At 37.7% G+C, this 18,580-nt stretch overlaps 1 protein-coding gene across 26 annotated transcripts in view; it reads right to left on the bottom strand.

Moving 5' to 3' along the window:
- Msp300 (Muscle-specific protein 300 kDa) overlaps positions 1-18,580 on the bottom strand; it is a 124,407-nt gene that overhangs the window by 83,611 nt on the left and 22,216 nt on the right. For 12 of the 26 annotated variants that reach the window (XM_032438527.2, XM_032438536.2, XM_032438517.2 and 9 more), the window contains 7 exons: positions 9,922-9,983; positions 3,956-4,228; positions 3,615-3,668; positions 3,253-3,422; positions 2,909-3,185; positions 127-2,733; positions 34-48 (listed from right to left, as the gene is read on the bottom strand). In XM_032438527.2, coding sequence (XP_032294418.1) covers positions 34-48; positions 127-2,733; positions 2,909-3,185; positions 3,253-3,422; positions 3,615-3,668; positions 3,956-4,228; positions 9,922-9,983 — 3,458 coding nt within the window. The remainder of the gene's footprint in view (positions 1-33; positions 49-126; positions 2,734-2,908; positions 3,186-3,252; positions 3,423-3,614; positions 3,669-3,955; positions 4,229-9,921; positions 9,984-18,580) is intronic. The other 14 variants (XM_032438534.2, XM_032438541.2, XM_032438542.2 and 11 more) reach the window with 3 other exon arrangements.

Here is an 18,580-nt window from a genome sequence, read left to right as displayed (position 1 = left end):
TATTTGTTATATTAGCAAAAGCAATTTAGTTACCACTAGTTCCCTTAGCTGCATGCAGGCGTAACAAATATTAGCAAGGAGTTTTTATATCAAGCTATTTTTGGGGGCGATTAGCATTCAACTCACCTGGAAAACAACCTTCTCCTTTTCAAACTCCTCCATGCTGTTGACCTCATTAACAATGTTCTTAAGGCTCTGATCTACGCTGTTCATCCAATTGATCATCTCATTGAATTTCAGATGATAGCCCTCCCATTGGGCAGGTATTTGCTGCAACGTCTGTCGCATATCAGACAATCTGCTGGACATTATCTGCCACTGTGCGTTGGCATTATCATAGGCCTGATCCAGGCTAATATCACCCGGCTGCTGTTGTTTGTGCGCCTGGGCCAGACGCTGCATGTTCTGCAAGCATTTCTCTAAGCGTGGCACCGCGTCCTGTTGCAGCAGGAATTGCTGGTTACGTTGCAAAATGGAGTCCACATCTTCATTGCGATTAAGAGCCTGCTGTTCCAGCTGCAGCTCCTTCTCAACATCCTTCAACGATTGATAGAAGGCATTCTCGTCCAGACGGAACTCCAGCTTGAGCAGATGCAATGGCGCTTGGCCAAGCACATTCTTCCAGCGAGACTGCAGCTGCTCCACACTTTGCACCACAGCCGGTTGCTCCTGGCTGGGCAGCGTATTAAGCAGCTGCTGTGCCGATTGCACCAGATCGTTCATCCAACGATCGTTGACCTGCTCAAAGAAGTACTTTTGTGTCTCAATTGTTGTCTTTGACTCAATATGCTTCTCAACGAGCATGGACTCGGCTCGTGTGAGCCACTCGTTAACGACGCGTTCGTTATCCTTAAAATTACTCCAACCGCCAGCAGCATCGCCCAAACGCTGCTCCCATTTGCCTGCATTCTGTATGACATAATTGAAGCGTTCGTTCAGCTGCTGCATCTGCTGTGCCGCTGGAGCCGTATCGATTTTATCATCGGCCGCCACAGCTTTGACCAAATTCTGGAACACCTTGTTCTTGCTCTCCAGCATGGAGCGATAATAGACGGTGCGCGAAAAGTAGGTCTTATGCTTGTGCAGTTGCTCATTGATTGATTCACGTCCGCCAGCCAGATTGTGGGTGCCTAGCAGTTGCTCGGCTTCGGACAGCCATTGATGAATTTCCTTTTGGCCCGCCTCGAGTGACTCCTGTTGAATTTGCAGCTGATGGAACAGATGCAGCTTGGCGGGCATTTGGGCGCGTATGCGCACCAGCGACTCCTTCTCCTGCTTAAGCAGCTTCATCATTTTGTCGACCTCATCGCGTGACAGATCCTGTATGAGCGACTGGAAGGTGCGACTGATGGTCTTGAACAGCTCCTCGTTGTCATCGATTTCGCTGGCAAGCTGCTGCAGTTGCTCGCCATAGCGACGTATCTGCTCGCTGTTGCCCAGCACTTGGCGCTGATCTAGTACGCTCTCCGCGCCACGCAGCCACCTGGACAGCTTCTCGATGCCAGACTTGTACTCCTGGCGCGAGCGTATAATATCGCCAGCATGCATGTATTGCTTTGTATTGGCGAAAAGACGCTCGAAGCGTTCGGCTAGGGCGCCATGACGCTGACGCAGCTGCTGAGCAATGGGCTCCTCACAGGATGCAATCAGATAGTTAGCGGCATTGGCCAAGCCATCGAATCTATCCTTCCACACGGTGATGTCCTGGAAGAACTCTAAGCGATCGTCTTCGCATTGGTTCAGTTTCTGCTCGGCCAACAGCAGCCATTCCTCGCAGCTGGGCGCCAATTGATTCCAGTTGCGCCAGCAATTCACCACCTCCTCGAGTGAGTTTTGGCAGCATTTCAGCTCCATCGAGACACGCTTCCAGCGCTCCTCGGTGTCATACATAAAGCGATCAATTTCGTTGATGTCCTTGCGCGCAACATTGCCCTCACGCTTATACTCCTCGACCACTTGTTGCATGTCAACGAATGCCTTTTGGAACTCTTGGAATATCTTGTTGCGCGATACAAAGTTCTTATACTGCTCCAGCTGTTGGGCGACCTTCTCCTCGTGACCGTACTTGCCGGTCCAGCCACGCATTTTGTTCTCCACCAGATTGAGGAAGGCAATCAGGCAGCATTTGTGCTCAAGGAATTTTAAACGGATTCTACGCTCAGCGGCCTTGGGTCCAACCTCTTGCAGACGTCGTTCCATGTTGCGCAGCTGTTCCAAGGGCACCTGATGTGCCTGGGGCGAGCGCTTGGCATTGTCAAACATGGCCACAATGCGCGGCAGATCGGCAAAGAACAGCTTATGCTCCTCCAGCTTTCTACTGATTACAGCGGCTGTCTCCTCATTCATCGCATTGGGTATATCGTTGTCCATGAGCAATTTCTCGGCCTCGGCGAGCCATTTGCCCACAGTGCCGAAATCGCCAGGCAGCTCGGCGTCCAATAGCCAGAGCCAGTACATCATCTGGTATTGTAGACGCTGCCACAGCTCATTGATCTCATCCCACGCCTGGCGTGAGACCTGCAGAAAACCGCTCTGACTCTCAATCAGTTGCTTGAGGCGGTTGTAAGCAGGCAAATGTGCATCGACTTCAGAACGTGCCAGCAGATATTCACCAAAATCACGTGGAAACGAACTCATCATCACCATCGGTTCGTATTCGGTGGTCTTTTCCAAAAGGAAACGACGCAATTCGTCCACTTCTTGTTGCACATGCGACTCGTCGCGGGATGCACCCTAATAAAATATACATTTAAATAGGTTAAAATGCATTTTGAAAATCTAAATAAATCTAAAATCCACAAATGGAATTTTTTCTATTCAGCTTTCAGCTTTCTATACGGTTTGGTCTGCGTCTGTCGGTCAGTCAATCAATCAACACAAAAAGTTTTATATATTTAAATATGCATACCTTTGGTTCAGGATACTTGTGCAAGAATTGCGCCACATATGTCATTATGCTCTTCTCATCCGGCTTGGGTACGTCCACATCCTCAGCGTCCAATAGTTTGGCAATGCCCAATTTGCTTTCGGCCACATCGAAAGCAGTTTCCAAACGCTGACGATTGCTGGTCTTCTTTAGCTCAGCTAAATTGACCAGATTCGCTTTAATTGCATCGATAAGTGCGAGGAAGGCGACACCATCTCTCCAGCTGGCGCCGAAATCCTTAACCTCTACACCAATGTCTCTGCAAAAAATAAATATACATTAATTATGAATCATAATATAAAATTAGATTTGCTGCTTGTACTCACTTTGGCAAGGCATTTGTTACCCAGTTGAGTAGCGTTTTCTTGGCGCCTTGCTTCCATTTCTCAGCCCTAAGATCACTGCCAGCCTTGTGATTGCCAACACTGTCGAGGGAGCTAACCGAACCGCCAATACCATGACCCAAATATTCTAGGTTGCGGCTATTCTCCTCGATCTGTGAAAGTTGAAAGGTTCAAGATTAGAAATACATACTACAAAATTCAATCAAAGACACTCAATGGTCAAATCATAAGTTTTGGGTGCTTTAATAATTGGGACTACCAACTTAAGAATTGAACTACCAAAAAGAAAAATATGAAATTATGTAGGACAACACCAACAACTCTTTACAACGATCTCAACCTACCTGTGGCGCATAATTTATAACTACAACTAAGTTTTTCCGCCTCTTTTTACGAAGCTTGTTTTTATTATTTATTTTTTTTTTTAGTTAGATTCAGATTTTAATTTTTGTTTTTTTTAAATAAAGTACAAAAAAGAAGATATATAGGGTTAATTACATTTATAATTGGCATTGTGAATAGCTATTTGGTGATTCATAAGTTGGTGGTCTAAAATCAGGGTGACAAAAAGTGTACCGCTAGCAACCAATTTATTTTGTTCTAGTGCTCCCATTTTCGGTGAGAAACTGTGCACTGTGTGTGTTTGTTAAATATAGCTGATAGTTTGTTTAGGATTCTAACTCACCTGGAAGTACAATATGATCGTCCATATCAGACCCAACACAACTGGTGGTCTCCCATCCACCAGATCTGCGGGATTAATATTGACCAATTTGATGCGTTTGCTGGCTAAAAATTGTAGGGCCGTATTCGCATTGCTGAGGAAATGTGGACGTCTCAAGACGCGTCCCTTCTCCACGGGCAATCGTTCGCCGGACAGCACTTCGAGCAGTGCAATGAGTTTCGTACCATCACGTAAATCATTGATTAAATCATCAATACGAAGCGGTGGAACACGCTGAAAAGAAACAATCAGAATTTTTATTTCAAATTTTATTATTTAAATGTTTAAGTGAGATTGGAGACCCAATTGCTACATTATACTAGTACGTTTCTGCTTATTCTTAACATACTATAGAAAAGACATTATTTATTAACTGTCTATAAGAATGACATATAAATGAAAAATAGGAGTCCTAAGTTCTACATTTTAGTTCCCTAAATCTTGAAGATTCCGAGCTTATACGGACGTAGAGACGGACATACCAACAGACTTAGGGATATGAGCAAATTAAACCAATATTTTCTGACCAATATTTTCTTTCTAGGATCGAAGAAGCTTCCCACTGCTTGTTGCATAACACTTATGTCAAACCAATATACCCATTTCCGCACATTATGAATAAGTATCTAACTGTTTTACATACAAGAATTATTGTAAAATAAAAATGCATGGAAATTTATGAATAAGATTGGGTTATGGTAAAAATGGTTGAAAATGTAATGTATATATATATGATTGGTATATACATACATATATATATATTTATGAGTTTACACACATGTGCATGATTTAATGAGCACTAAAGCCAAATGACCAGACGTCGACACCGACTTTGAAGTGCCTTTTGTTGCAGCATTTAATGGGCTTTTTATGAGCACATTAAGTATGTGCATAATGAATATGCCAACATATATATGTGCATTTATACTTATATATATACATATGTAGTGTATGTATGTTTACTGCACATGTTGTGCTGTCAAAAATGCAATGCATAACTCAATCAATGTAATTAATGAAGCGTGAATACTGAAACGATTTCGTCAATGCGTCTAATTAATCAAATCGCACACTGACGAATTCGTCGTGAAACGATTTCGCATTTGTCGCCAGAAGATGACAGAAAAGCAGATAAATAATTAACGTAAAATGCATTTAATTCATTTAAATAATTGATATGGTTAGGCTTTGCGTTAATTTGTTTAGCTGCCTTGCTAGACAAATTGTCGAGTGGCACGCGCCGGCATTTAAGCCGGATTCACCGCAAAGATTGCAATTTAAGTTAATGACATTACGGCGGAAATGGCACCGACCGACGAAAACAAAAGCAATTCAAGCCCAGCCAGGCACTATAATTTGAGTGTACAATTTAATTGAGCCCTGCCCGTTTGGTTGAGCGAAAATCAAGGCGAATAGTTTGTGAATACTTGGCCTCAACTGTTGCGGACATGCAAATGTCGGGCAAAGTTTTTGTCTGTTTCGAGTCGCAAAAGTTGTTGGTTTTGTTTTGTTTTAATGCAACTTCTTCAAGAAACTATGCTACTTACAATGCGAATTCAATTTCTGTATTTCCGCTCGTTTCTCGGCAAACGCCTCAATTTCCACAACTCTGCACAACTCATGGTGTTGTCTGGCAATTGTGTCAAACTTTTATAACAGCTTTTTGTCTTGTCATGTTTGTTTCTTGTTTATTTTCCACACTGGCGCTAACAATTTTTCTTTATATGTTTGATTCCTTATCTTAACACTATGTCTATGAAATTGTTCCTCCTTTAAGTTCCTTTGCAGTATAATTTGTTTCTGTTCTCTATGTAGCTACATTGAAAAATCAGTTTCCTAAACAATGATTGTATTTAAGAAAGTTCCATACTTGTATATGGAAAGTAGATGAAAAGTTGTTAAAGAAATCAATTGTTGTTTATTCATTCAATCAGTAAAAATATCTTTTTCAAAGATCTCTGCAGAAAGAAATGTTTTTTATTGGATAGCTTTTGAAAGTTTTACATATTCACGAGTGAAAACAGAGTGGAACACTAAGAGAATTTTAAAAAATATACTTAAAACGCAAAATGATGAGTTAAACCAGATAGAAAAACACATATCTTTTTTCTGCGGTTAATTGAGCTACGCATTTACTTATTCAGCATGAACACGGCTAGGTTTTACCTTCCTAAGCCTCTGTAGAATATAAATAGATATCATCTAGCGCATAGAGTCGAGAACTTTGCATTATTTGAGCGGTAAGCAAACATAGATCGTGCCATCGTCATATGGTATTCGTAGACAAACCAACTCTTTGCAATTGTCTACTGTGCGTTGGTTCTAAGAATAACCTTTAAGTCAACTGCTGGGCACGCACCCGAGACGTCTATGGAATTTGCCAATGCGAGAAATTCCACAAGCCGCTGGCAACATGGATCGACTCTGGCTCAAAGCATGCAAAATGTTAAACAAAAGAAAAAATAGAAACGTGCAAGCCAAGTTCATAGCCAGACATGCGTTGGCCTATAAAAAATGTGCTTGGAGCATAGTCAGGCAACAATGCTGCATTAATGACAGCAACAGTTCCATTGCATGTGTGGCCCGGACAGTCTTGGCCCGGACCGGAGTGGCAGCGGCAGCGTCAGCTGCCATTAACCCGCACAAGCCCCAACCGGCAATCCGCAGCCCACGCAAACAATATGCAACGCCCACTGACTTACTTTTAGACCGAACGTTGATTTAATGCACTTTTCCTTAGAGCACTCGACATTTTCGTTATGGCGTCTAATGTGTTATCTTTTAATACAACTTCAATCTGCAGACGTGAGCCGGCATTTCTTGTATATCTTTGGCCCGAGCATATGTACAAAATTTTTGCCGGCCGGCCATAAAACCAGTTCCACAGGCTTTGAATGCCATTGCGGGCAATGCAACTCGATAAGCCAGCCAAACAGAAAGAACCAAAGTCGTAAAGCGTTCATTCGACAAAGTGACTGGCAATAAAAGGAGTTGCAGATACATACGGCCAGTGTTGAGCAAAGCGCCTTTTTTCTCCACAGATATTTGAATTTAGGAAAAAGCTAAAAACCGTATTGTCAGATTATGAGAGTTCGAGAGGCAGAGATACATAATATAGTCTACAGTCTAGATACTTTCAAGGTTAAATATCCTCTAGTATAATATCTATATAAAAAAAAGTTTTTGGAATTTGAGGACAATATGTGACTGTCGCTTAGTTGCATTTGGGTAATTCATAAAAATATTTTCAGCATAACATTAGCATTAATATGGTAATGAGTAGGTGCAAAAAATATTGGTGCAATCATAAATTTACAACAATTTGTTATTGTGGGAACAAGAATTATAAATTGCGAATGCAATATTTCATGATTTATGAAGAGCATGGGAAAAGATACTTGATGTACCTCAAATTTAGCTTTAAAAAAACGTTTAGCTTTTTTTGGCTTCTCGCAAGTTGACAGCGCTGAAATTTATTGCAGACGTGCCGAGGAAATGGGGAACCTTTAATAAAAAGCGTGGGCAGGTCATGAGATCATTGATTGAAGTCATATTTTTCGCCAACTGCAGAACTGTAGCCCGTTATGCAATATGCAAATGAGTCATTTAGTATGCAAAATGACAATAGCAATTTGTTCAATAATTTTTCGCAATTGCACAACACTTCATTAGCACATTTCCATCGCAGGAAATATATGAGCTTGTCGATACACATGAGAAGAATGTTGCCAGTGCGACGTGCTAACTAAATGTAATTTATTATTTTTTTAAATTTATATTTGTTTATTGAGCATCCGTCAATTTGCGCCTTGAGTGCCAACACCTAACAGCGTGTGTATGTAACAGATATTAGTACGCCTTCTTTAATACAATTTGTGGCTGGATACATTTGACAGTGGCAAAGGTGGACCAAAAACAAGAAAAATTTTTGTTTAACTAAGTATTTCAGTTCAAGGTGAACCAGTTACGTCACACACTCGCTCATTCAGTTGGCGACCCGAATACAGGCTGTGGTCATTGTTCACAGAATTTGATTAAAATTTATTAACTAATTTAAGCGCTCAAGCCAACAATAACAATGACAATAACAATAGCAATATCACACGCCTGCCACATTGTCACTTGCCGAATTTTTCGGCATGTTTCTCTCGCCATGTGCCCTCCGGCTGACAACTCAATGCCCGACACGAGCATGACTCGCTTTGACTGAATTTTGTGGGTGTGTACAGTGAGTACCCACTTTCATGAGCACGCCTTTTACTTGAAATTTATTATGGATCTACTAAAGTCGAAATAAATCAATGTTGCTCTCTAATTAAGATTTTTAGAATCAACCAGTCGGCATCTACTGACTGCGAAATGCTTCGGTTTCAGGTGTTATAATTGCAATGAGCAGGTGGAAAAAGTGCTCCTAATTTCGACTGTTCGAAGTGGGCGTGGTAATAATATTTTAAATCCTTTAAGAATTTTTCAGCGAATAAATTAAATAATTATACACTGTAGATTTTGTACGCGATTTGTAGGTGTGGCACAAATTTTATATTCGGTATTTCTGTGCAAATATATTAAACAGACTGGGGAAAGTAGCTACGACCACATAAAGTATACATATTAGTTTGATCAGGATGAAAGGGTGGGTCGGTCTGTCCGCATGTGTGATCTGTGTTGATATCGCTAAGTTAGTGAGTCTTTGGATTTAAAAAACTCTCAATTTAAGAGCAAAGTGTACCATAAAATGTAGAAATTAATGAAATACACAAAAGGTCCGTCTGCATAAAATATACCAAGTTCGGGTCTGTGTTAAGGCGTTGATCTCAATAACTACAAAAGCTTTTCCTTAAATTTTAGAAGCTTAATATTCTATTGTAGCATATATGAAAAATTTACCATACGTCTAACTGTTCGGTTCTCTGCAAATTGGTCCCTTAGTTTTAAAGACAATTTAATAAAATTTCATAGTTTGGAATTTGTATCTCATCATGGCATTAGGTAATAAAACAGACAGAGCATATAAAGAATATATACATCTGTTCAAATAAAGTTTATATATAATTATACACTTTATTTGGAGGAACAGGTGATTCGGTTTGTCTTCAGATTTACAAAAATTAAATATTACACTACAGAAACGTTTATTATTTCTTTATATATCTCTTCTCTTACTATAATATCGATCTATGTCGTTTTTTAGACTTGACTTAATGTTGCTTAGCTAGCTTGGCTCTGGGTACCCTGTATCTTCTAGTCTAGGATACTTCCAAGTAGATCATTGTTTCTTATACTATTTTTTGCAGGCAGTGTATATATTTAAGACCCTATCGAAGTATTATGTCATATGCCTCGTCTGGTCAGCTAAATTACCATATATACATTTCAATTTGATTTGTACACTTGTCTGGCCATGATCCAGTCCTGACACCGAGCTGACGTTGCCTCAGCTGACAGCTGTAACTAGGCTCGTTATGTCTGGCAATTAATAAAGTGAATGGATAAACGCAAAATTGGCGCTGTAAGGTGTTTAAATTAGAAAGGATATGGCCAGGTGAAAGTGGGCTAGAAGACGGTCGCTTGTCAGCTGCAAATCTAACTAAACTTGGCATTGACAATTGCCAATTGCCAGTTGGGTGCACGCAAAAGTGTCTTGGCCATCTCACAAGGCAGCAGGCCAATTTTAAAAAAATTATATAATTTATTAATGCGAAATGTTTAACGCTTAAAAATATAAACGGGGCAGAGACACCCCATCTCCCCGTCTCAACAAATAATTTTCATGGCCGCGCGCAATTCCCGATTTCGCACGTTTTGTTTTTAGCTAATATGCAAATCGACATGCAAATTTCAATGCCAGAGAATGTAGATAACAAAAATAAATTGAGCTTCGCATCGATTAAACTGATGCGAAGACATTGAAAAGACAAATAACTCACCTTCAATAGGTATGAATTAATCCAATTAGTGAATGTCTTCTTCTGCACACGTTCTTGCTCCTCTGCAATGAAAATGAAAAAAAAAAGAGAATGTCGAAAGGAAAACATAAGAAAATTGTGTATACAGTTTCGATGTTGTTGTAATTAAACGTAAGACAAGCGAAAATTGCCAAGAGTCGCCGAAGACGGCGGCATTGAAAGGCGACGCCCACAAACAAGATACCGTCTAAAGACAAGCGATAAGATACATTTTCCAGTAAGTGGATACCCAGGTCAGAAAGTTGCCGACACATGTAGCTAATGTTTGCATTAATTGAATTATCAGTAATTTAGAGTGTGTATTAACTGAAATTAACACAACGATGACATCATGCTAACAGCTGAGATACGACGTAAAATTGAACTTTTAAAACTCAACTTTGTAATAATTAATATAAAATGTTATTAACCTTTTCCCTTGTGCGTCAAGCAACAGCCGCACAATTTGTTAACATAAACATTTACTCATTTTCAACAGATTTTCTTGATTACCTTCATTTAATTCTTAGCACACCAAATTGAAAGCATAAACAATGCATTAAAAAACAGCAATTCGTAAATAATTAACAAATCGAAATGGACAAAGAACAATAAATACGGCTGTGATTCAGTTTTGGGCAAGAGTGCAGCTCCGATGGCTAGCCGAATGGCTTCTGGGCTGTCACGAAGCGGCAGCTGTCTAAGCATACCCATAATGCCCCATCAAAATCGTACCCCGAAATCCCTGTTTCCGTACAAAACAAATATGACATAGTGCGTGGTGGTTCTCTCAAATCTGGCGTCTGGCCAAACGCATGTCTATAATATGCAACGAAAATAGATTTCACGCAACAAAATACCAATATTTTTCAAAATGGAAAATTTTCTGCAATTTGTACAAATCAAATTATGGAGAATCAAACAAACAAACAAGTTCTCACGTAATTTGACAGACTTGTGCTGCATTCGAATGTCAACAATTTATAGTTAATTTGGTTGCCGCAATTTACAATGCATGGCAAATTCGATTACGCATTGAAATAAATGATAATTAAAAAAAATTGGGTTTTTCTTGAAATTTTCAAATAAATTTTTTGCAGATGAAAACTTGACAAAAGATTATTTAAATAGAAATTAGTTCAAGGTTGAGCAATTTGCAAGCAACAGAAAGTCACATAAGTATAGTATATATTAGGCTCTATATATACGGTTAAGCAATGAAATTGCAACATTTTGCAGACTTATCTTAATAAATCTCACACCCAAAGAAAATAAAACAAATGAAGAATGAATGAAAAAAAGATAGAAACTTAAGAGATTTCTAATAGCTTGTAAGTATATTTTAATACTTAAATATTTAATGGGACAAGTAAGTTTATTATCACCCAGAAAAACATTCTAAAATCGTTAATTCTCAATTCTAAAAGCTGTATGCGTAAATTTTGTCTGGTTTTACTTGTACGTCACAAGTTTATTGATATATAATTTTTAAAAACTAGTTTTCAAATAATTTTTTACATAAGCTTATTTAAAAATCAACACTAACAAAGGAAATATCTCAATAGGGCAACAGAGAAAAATTGTTCTCTAATTCTCTAAATTGTTTTAAGGCCAAAAATGAATTTTGTCCAGCTTCCATACACATGTGTGTATATTTATTTTGATGGTCACAAATTTGTTGTCCAAAATAAAGCTGTTATGGCCAAAATTTTTGCCTGGCTACCTACTCGTCTTGCAAATTAATTAAACCTGAATTTGGTGTTTCAAAAACCGACGCAATGGGAATAAATTAAAGGCAACCAAAAGCAGTTTTTGCTTTATCGGCATTTTCTTTTTCTTTTTTTTTTTTTTTGATTTGATTTGAAAACTAGTTAACAATTAAGAGTACATATGTATACACGTACGTATATGTGTACGCATATCTATATAAGTATGGTGTGATTCCAAAAATAAATGTATACCCAAAAATGTTGATAAGTTTTTTTATTTTTGTTATTTTCTTTGTTCTGTAAAATCACAATTCATGTGTGCATTATAAATGTTTCTAATCAACAAATACTTTCGCTAATTGTTGCTAAGATAAGAAAGAAGAATGCACTTGAAACCAAATACCAGATAACACAAATTAAAGCTACATACAATACAAAATAAATAAAAATAAACAACAAACGCGAAAGAAGAAAATGCCGAGGATATAATACCCTTGTATACATTTGGCTTACGGTTTTGCAGTTGTGCGAGAAAAGTCAAGCTCGAAATAGCTAAGTTTGATAATGGAAACAGAATATAGCATCTGTATGATATAGTTGTCCGATCTGTCGGTTCCGACATATGTAAAGCCCGCAATAAAAAAGCGGACTTCGTTTTGATACAGGCGGACGAACCGACAGACGTATGGGCAGACGGACTTGCCTATATTAAACCAGCTGTTGATGCTGATCTAAAATATGTACTTTATGAGATCGGACATGTCTCCTGCTATGCGTTACACATTTTATGATAATATTATAATACCCTCTACAAGTGTATATAAATCGCTATCTGCGGCCGAAAATTAAAGATTATTCGAATCTGCCCAACCCTCATAGGCAAGACCGGCAGATGCTCATGGCTTTATTAACTCAGCCGTGATGTCAAATATATCTAGACCAACAATGTACATTTCTTTTCTGTTTTTATAAATCGTTAGTTTTTTATATCGATAGGTCACCTAAAACTATTTGCAATTAATTTTAAAGTATGTAAGTCACAACTTCCGTTCCAATATATAAATTTTGTTTTTATTTATTAAAAACAATTTATACTAGCTATTGCCTAAAACTTTTGTGAGGCGTGCCTGTAGGCATAGTAAATAAATAAAAACAACTATCCATTATCCCAAAAATGTAAATTTCAAGCTGTGAACTTATGCAATAATTGCATTCGATCGTATATAAACTAAGTACACAGAAGATTTAGGCCAGGCGGAAATAACCCATAATTTAAGATATACGCAATTAGAATTGTTTAGTTTTAAAATACCTAAAACAATTGGGGAACTAATTCATATGGAAATAAAAAGTAAAAGCATAGAAATATTCGATATTTACACACGATCAAGCCACACACAAAGCATGGCGAAATGCCAAGAACAATTAACAGAGAAATGTGGGCTAAGACCTTTATAAACGACAGAAGCGTTTAGGTTGATTGACTTTTGGGTATCTTGTAAATTTCCATTTCTAACCATGTAAAAACCAATCGACAAAGCAAAGAAACAACAAAGCTGAAAATGCTCAAGAATACAACTAAGAGTACTCTAGACGGAAGTGCCCGACTAGGGAATACCCTGAACCTTCTACTACCAATACCAAATGCCGCTCTAGGTAAAATGTGGGGGGTTGCTATAAAATGGAAAATACTTGATCTGTTTATACTATTCAACAAGCATATTGGAGGACCTACGTTTCAAGTCTCTAGCTCTTTTTGGTAGTGAGATCCTTGCGATCGAGTGGGCTTTAGAGCCTGATCGATACTTTATGGCCGCTGCGATGCCTTCTAAGTCCTTTTACATACATTTGCACAAAAACATAATACCCCCGTTAAACATTTTGAATGGGTCTAGGGTATAATAACCCACGGGCAAAGCTAAAGACCAAGCAACATAAATTATTCAAAGAACGACCAAAAAGAAAACAAACAATAACAAAAAACAAAAAAACAAAAAAGACGATCCGCAGTCTTTTGTATACAAATATTTTTCAATGGTTCACTCAGTCAGTAAGTTAATGAACATAATTATAATGATGCGGCGGCAGCTGATTATTATTTACGCTCTTTTTTTTCGGCTGCTCTAATGAGCTCTGCGCAGTTAAATTGCGCTCAACTGAATAGAAATACATCTATATTTAAGTTGCAAACTTTTAACGATTTATGTATATTTCTTAGCAATTTTATTGGGCGTGAAAAACTTTTTTAAGCCATTACTCAAAGACAGCAGAAGAGTAAAAGTTGCAGAAACAGTTAGTAAAAGTTTGAAGCTGTCTCCGTTATGTCTAAGAAGTTGGCCTAGTTGCACACACACAAACACACGCACACACACACACACACACGAATAGAAAAGCAATTACAAACTTTAAAAATGTGCAAATAATGTGTAAAAATAGTTTATTTACGTTTATGCAAAGCCCAATTGTTTGGATTTCCCCCACAAAGCCACAAAATTGTTCGCATTTGCATAAACAAAATACCGTCGAGCATGTTGTAAATGTGTCCGCCTGAAGAGTTGCGAGCCCAAGGGTTACTGCGGGGGAATTAAAATGGTATATATGGTATTTGGAAGATATTAACCATATGCTAACGGAAATGCCACATGTAGAAGTGTGCAGCATTTCCGTGGCCATAATTAATTGTTTATTTGCTTTAAAATGCCAGTGTTTGCCGAATTTGAAGCACAGAAATCAAAGATGCTTTACAATTTTTCAGATTTATGTTAAATCGTACATTATTAGCAAAAGTATTTTTGTAGTAGAGGGCATTAAAATTGTTTCAAGAAATGCGAAGGAGAGATCTCCGACCCCATGACAAATTGATATATCCATGTCCGATTGTCTGTCTATTTCTATGCGAACTTTTCTCCCAGTTTTAAACACAAGGACAGCTTTCTTTTGCAGGAACGATCAGTCGAAAAGTAGTTGGTTGTATGTTGTATCGCTTATATAAATATATATTTTCTTGAAATAATAAGCTCTTTTTTCCCAAAAATTACTTTTTGAGTAGAAAAAGTTTTCATAAAAGTACCCTTTGAGCAGCTCTTTATATTTTGCCCAAGTATATCAATCAATTCCTAAATATTTGTAATGTCATTTAATGCTTATGCTCTTGAAAATTCGGTGCACATTTAAAAAACAACTTGTATTTAGTAGAGCTATTTTAAAAATTATTATATCAAGTGTTTAAATTTGTTGTTAAGCTTTATTTACACACAACTCGGTTCGGTGAGGCGACAAGTGATCGGCAAATTAAGAATTTATGTGATTAAAGATATGTTCGTTGCAATTCGCTGAGCACACATCATATGAAATATTTGACGCTTGAATGCATTTCCACAGGTTGCCAGCTTCACACACACACATCGGCAACATGGCCAATGGCATGTCATAAATTGTATCTCAGAGCTATTAGGTATACACATAGGTATAAATTGCGTCATGTCTTTAATAAAGATACAGTACATAAGCATATATATGTGTGTGCGTACACACATTTGGGAAATAAAAAGCGTTTTAGTTTATTTATTCTATGAATATCATTCACTAACCCAGCAGATAGCGATAGCAAACGCAAATAAATGATTAAGCACTTTGCCACATTCTATAAACCGAAAACCACCCAAAAAAAAAAAAAAAAAAAAAAGAAAAGAGGAACTAGAAAACCTCAAAGAGAGAGCCACACCATAAAAAGATTTCAAAAGACAGCCCACGGATCAGCTAAAGTGGAAGATACATTTTTTTTTTGCATACTTCTTGAACAACCTACCATAATTTTCTGTGCCACATGCGCAGCAGCTGTCAGAACTAAAACTTTAAAAAAAACGTAGCCCACTTTCATGTGGGTGTCTTTCGCTTTGAAGAAGATTTTAACCACATATGCTTTATGGGTTAAGTCGTGTTGTTTGAGCAAAAAAAAAATAGTCGAGATAAGTGTGCAAAAATTTGTGTGCACTTAAAAAAAATATTCAGTTCGATAAACTTGTTATCGCTGCTTAAATTACAAAATGCTGTTCAAATTTCAATAACACCCGGCGGGGCGCCAACTTCTCTCGCTCTCTCGCTCTTTCAAGTTGTCGTAACCACATTTTAGGCATCAATTAAAAAGCCGCTAAAGCTTAAGTTAAGACCAGTACACAATACATATTGACACTGGCAGCAGCTAACGAAGCCAACGACAACAGCAACAATAATAAGAAAAATAACAACAAACAACATCAATAAATAAATAATTCAACGATGATCTCACAAAAACAGCGGGACAGACAAACAGTCAGGCCGACAGACAGACAGTTGTACGGCTGCGGATCGTTCTGGGCATTTGACAGACTGATTTTGAGAGATAGATAACGCCATTTGAGTACTTTGAGTACCCTATACAAATGTGTTAGAAGGGGTATAACAAAATTGTGCAGCTGTTGTGAGAAGACAGAAGAAAATACGCACGATTGTCAACAGCATTCGAACATGATCGCAAATGTGGATACATAGATACATTTGTATATGAGCGACAACTGCAGCCAAACGTCGAGCCAATGGCAGCACAAATCGACATTCATTTATAGTTTCATTTGTCCGTTAGTAAACGACACATCAAATTGAAAGGAAATCGATAAATATCGATAGTTTGCCAACATATGGCCATGAATAAGCGTTTGAGACTTATTTTCTTAATTTCTTAGCTAGACCTTTGTCAAGCATCCAGTATATCATATTGTAAAGACCTGAGTACAATTTGACAATTCAAAACCTTTGCAGGGTATTTCCAAGCCGTGCAAGTTTCTTGACAAAGAGCTGCTATTTATTGTTATATCGCATGTTTGTTTGCTTATATTCAATTTCGTTTTCATGTAGCATTGAGAAATGTCAACAAATCGGAATCACATTCATATTCAAATGATGAAAGTCAAGCCAAGCTTTTGGCACTGAATTGTGGCTTGAATGGATGATTTACTGTTTGGCACAGTAACTGATGCTTAACGGGAATGTTGCTAACAATTTCGAATAACAAATTAAAATTGCATTAAGCTCTTAAGTTCTTGATTGACCTGAATAGAACTCTTGTGCTAAGAAAAACCAATAGAAGTCAACGCAAAGGCAACCAAGCAACGAACCAATCAATAGTTTTATAGATACTAAGCACATACTATACACGAATACAATATATATATGTATATGTTTATGTACATGTATAGCTTGTCAATTAGCATACATTTGACATGCCCTGACGTATAGGTTATAAATTTGTTAAGAGTCCCAGAACGACTATCGTGTGCTGTGCATTATGTATAGCCCATAACACTCAATCACTGAAACTCGCGATGTGCATTTTTGCTCAAATTTATTAAAGCAAACAAAAGAAGAAGAAAAATTGTGCAAAACACGCAATCTATACATATTGACAGGATGCCGTTGACGCTAACAACCAATTTCCCTAACAAAAAGAACATTGAAAGAAAGTCTGAAATGCACGCAAACTTTATCTATGCCAACTAATTGTCACATTAAATCGACTAACGAACTAAACGGCTGAGATAATGCAAGGCTGCGACTTGTAGATACTTCTGGAATTCTTTAATTCTTTAATGGAATTAAATATAAATATAAATTACAAAATTAGACCAAAGAGTTCGCTGAATATATATATACAAGACTTCAATTAAAAATCTGAAATATGTCTCAAATGATTTTTCATAAAGATCATTGTGTTGATTTGCGCAGGGTATACGATTGATTGGCATAAAAACTATGTATTTATTTTACATTATCTACCAGGCTCTGTTGTTGCAAAAATGAATATATATATGCCATTACTTAATCGAACCCAAAATATATCATGCCGCTTATCGCATACAATAATACCTTGGGAAAGGAATAATATATATAAGAGATTAGCATATTTGTTGCTAAACTATATTAAATAAAAATAGACACAGATCTGTTAAATAACATTCGACAAATTAATACACAAATATTTAAATTTAATTGCAACTTTAATGAAATGTTTTAGATACCCTGTAAACGCTGCAGGCTAGCAAAAATCAATTGCATTAACAACAAAATGACCCCGTTAAAGTAGAACATTGTAAGTGACAATTCATAAACACACCTACTCTTCACATATGTATATAAATATCTGTTATTAATAGATACGCATGAATGTCAGCAGCATTCGAACATAATCGCAAAACGTGGATACATTCTAGATACATTTGTATCTGAGCGACAAGTGTAGCCAGACGTCGAGCCAATGGCAGCACAGACAGTTAGCGAGACAATCAGACACCTAATTGCTTGTTGTGCCTAACAAAATAACAGATCAGCAGGAGGTCACATAATAGCCTAAAAGCCAACAAGCCTCTTTACCAAATCCAACCCCTAACCCGACAACACTCCCCCTCACCCAACCAGCTGCAACAACACGCTCTGTTGGGTGGTTGCTTCGAGTGGATTTGGCAGCCAATAAATTGTCGGGCTAGGAAAAAATAAAAAAAGAGGTAACAGCCAGTTGCTGCTTGCCAACAGCTGGGGGTAAATACACATAACAAACGCACTGCGTGCACATATAAATATAATATAAATTGTCAAGTAAAAGTTTAGTTTGACGACAAAAACAACAACAATTGGTATAAGTAGCAGCTGATGATGTCATTTTTGGAAACAAATTTATCGATTGCCTTGCAATAATTTATTTAGTAAGCACACACTCGCACACACGCACAGACTAGGCCCGAAAAACAACGTGTGGACACATTCACCTTGACCTTCAATGACCACAACTAACCAGCCCAATCTATGCCAGAAGCCATACAAATTATAAGTACTCATAAAAAAAAACAAAAAAAAAATCGTATAGGCTAGCAATTCCTAAAGATCATCTTTATATGGTTCAG

The sequence above is a fragment of the Drosophila virilis genome, chromosome 4 (assembly GCF_030788295.1).
Source record: "Drosophila virilis strain 15010-1051.87 chromosome 4, Dvir_AGI_RSII-ME, whole genome shotgun sequence".
In the NCBI taxonomy this organism is placed as follows: Eukaryota; Metazoa; Arthropoda; class Insecta; order Diptera; family Drosophilidae; genus Drosophila; species Drosophila virilis.
Note: the sequence above shows the minus strand (reverse complement) of the source record. Positions and strands in the feature narration are given on the sequence as shown.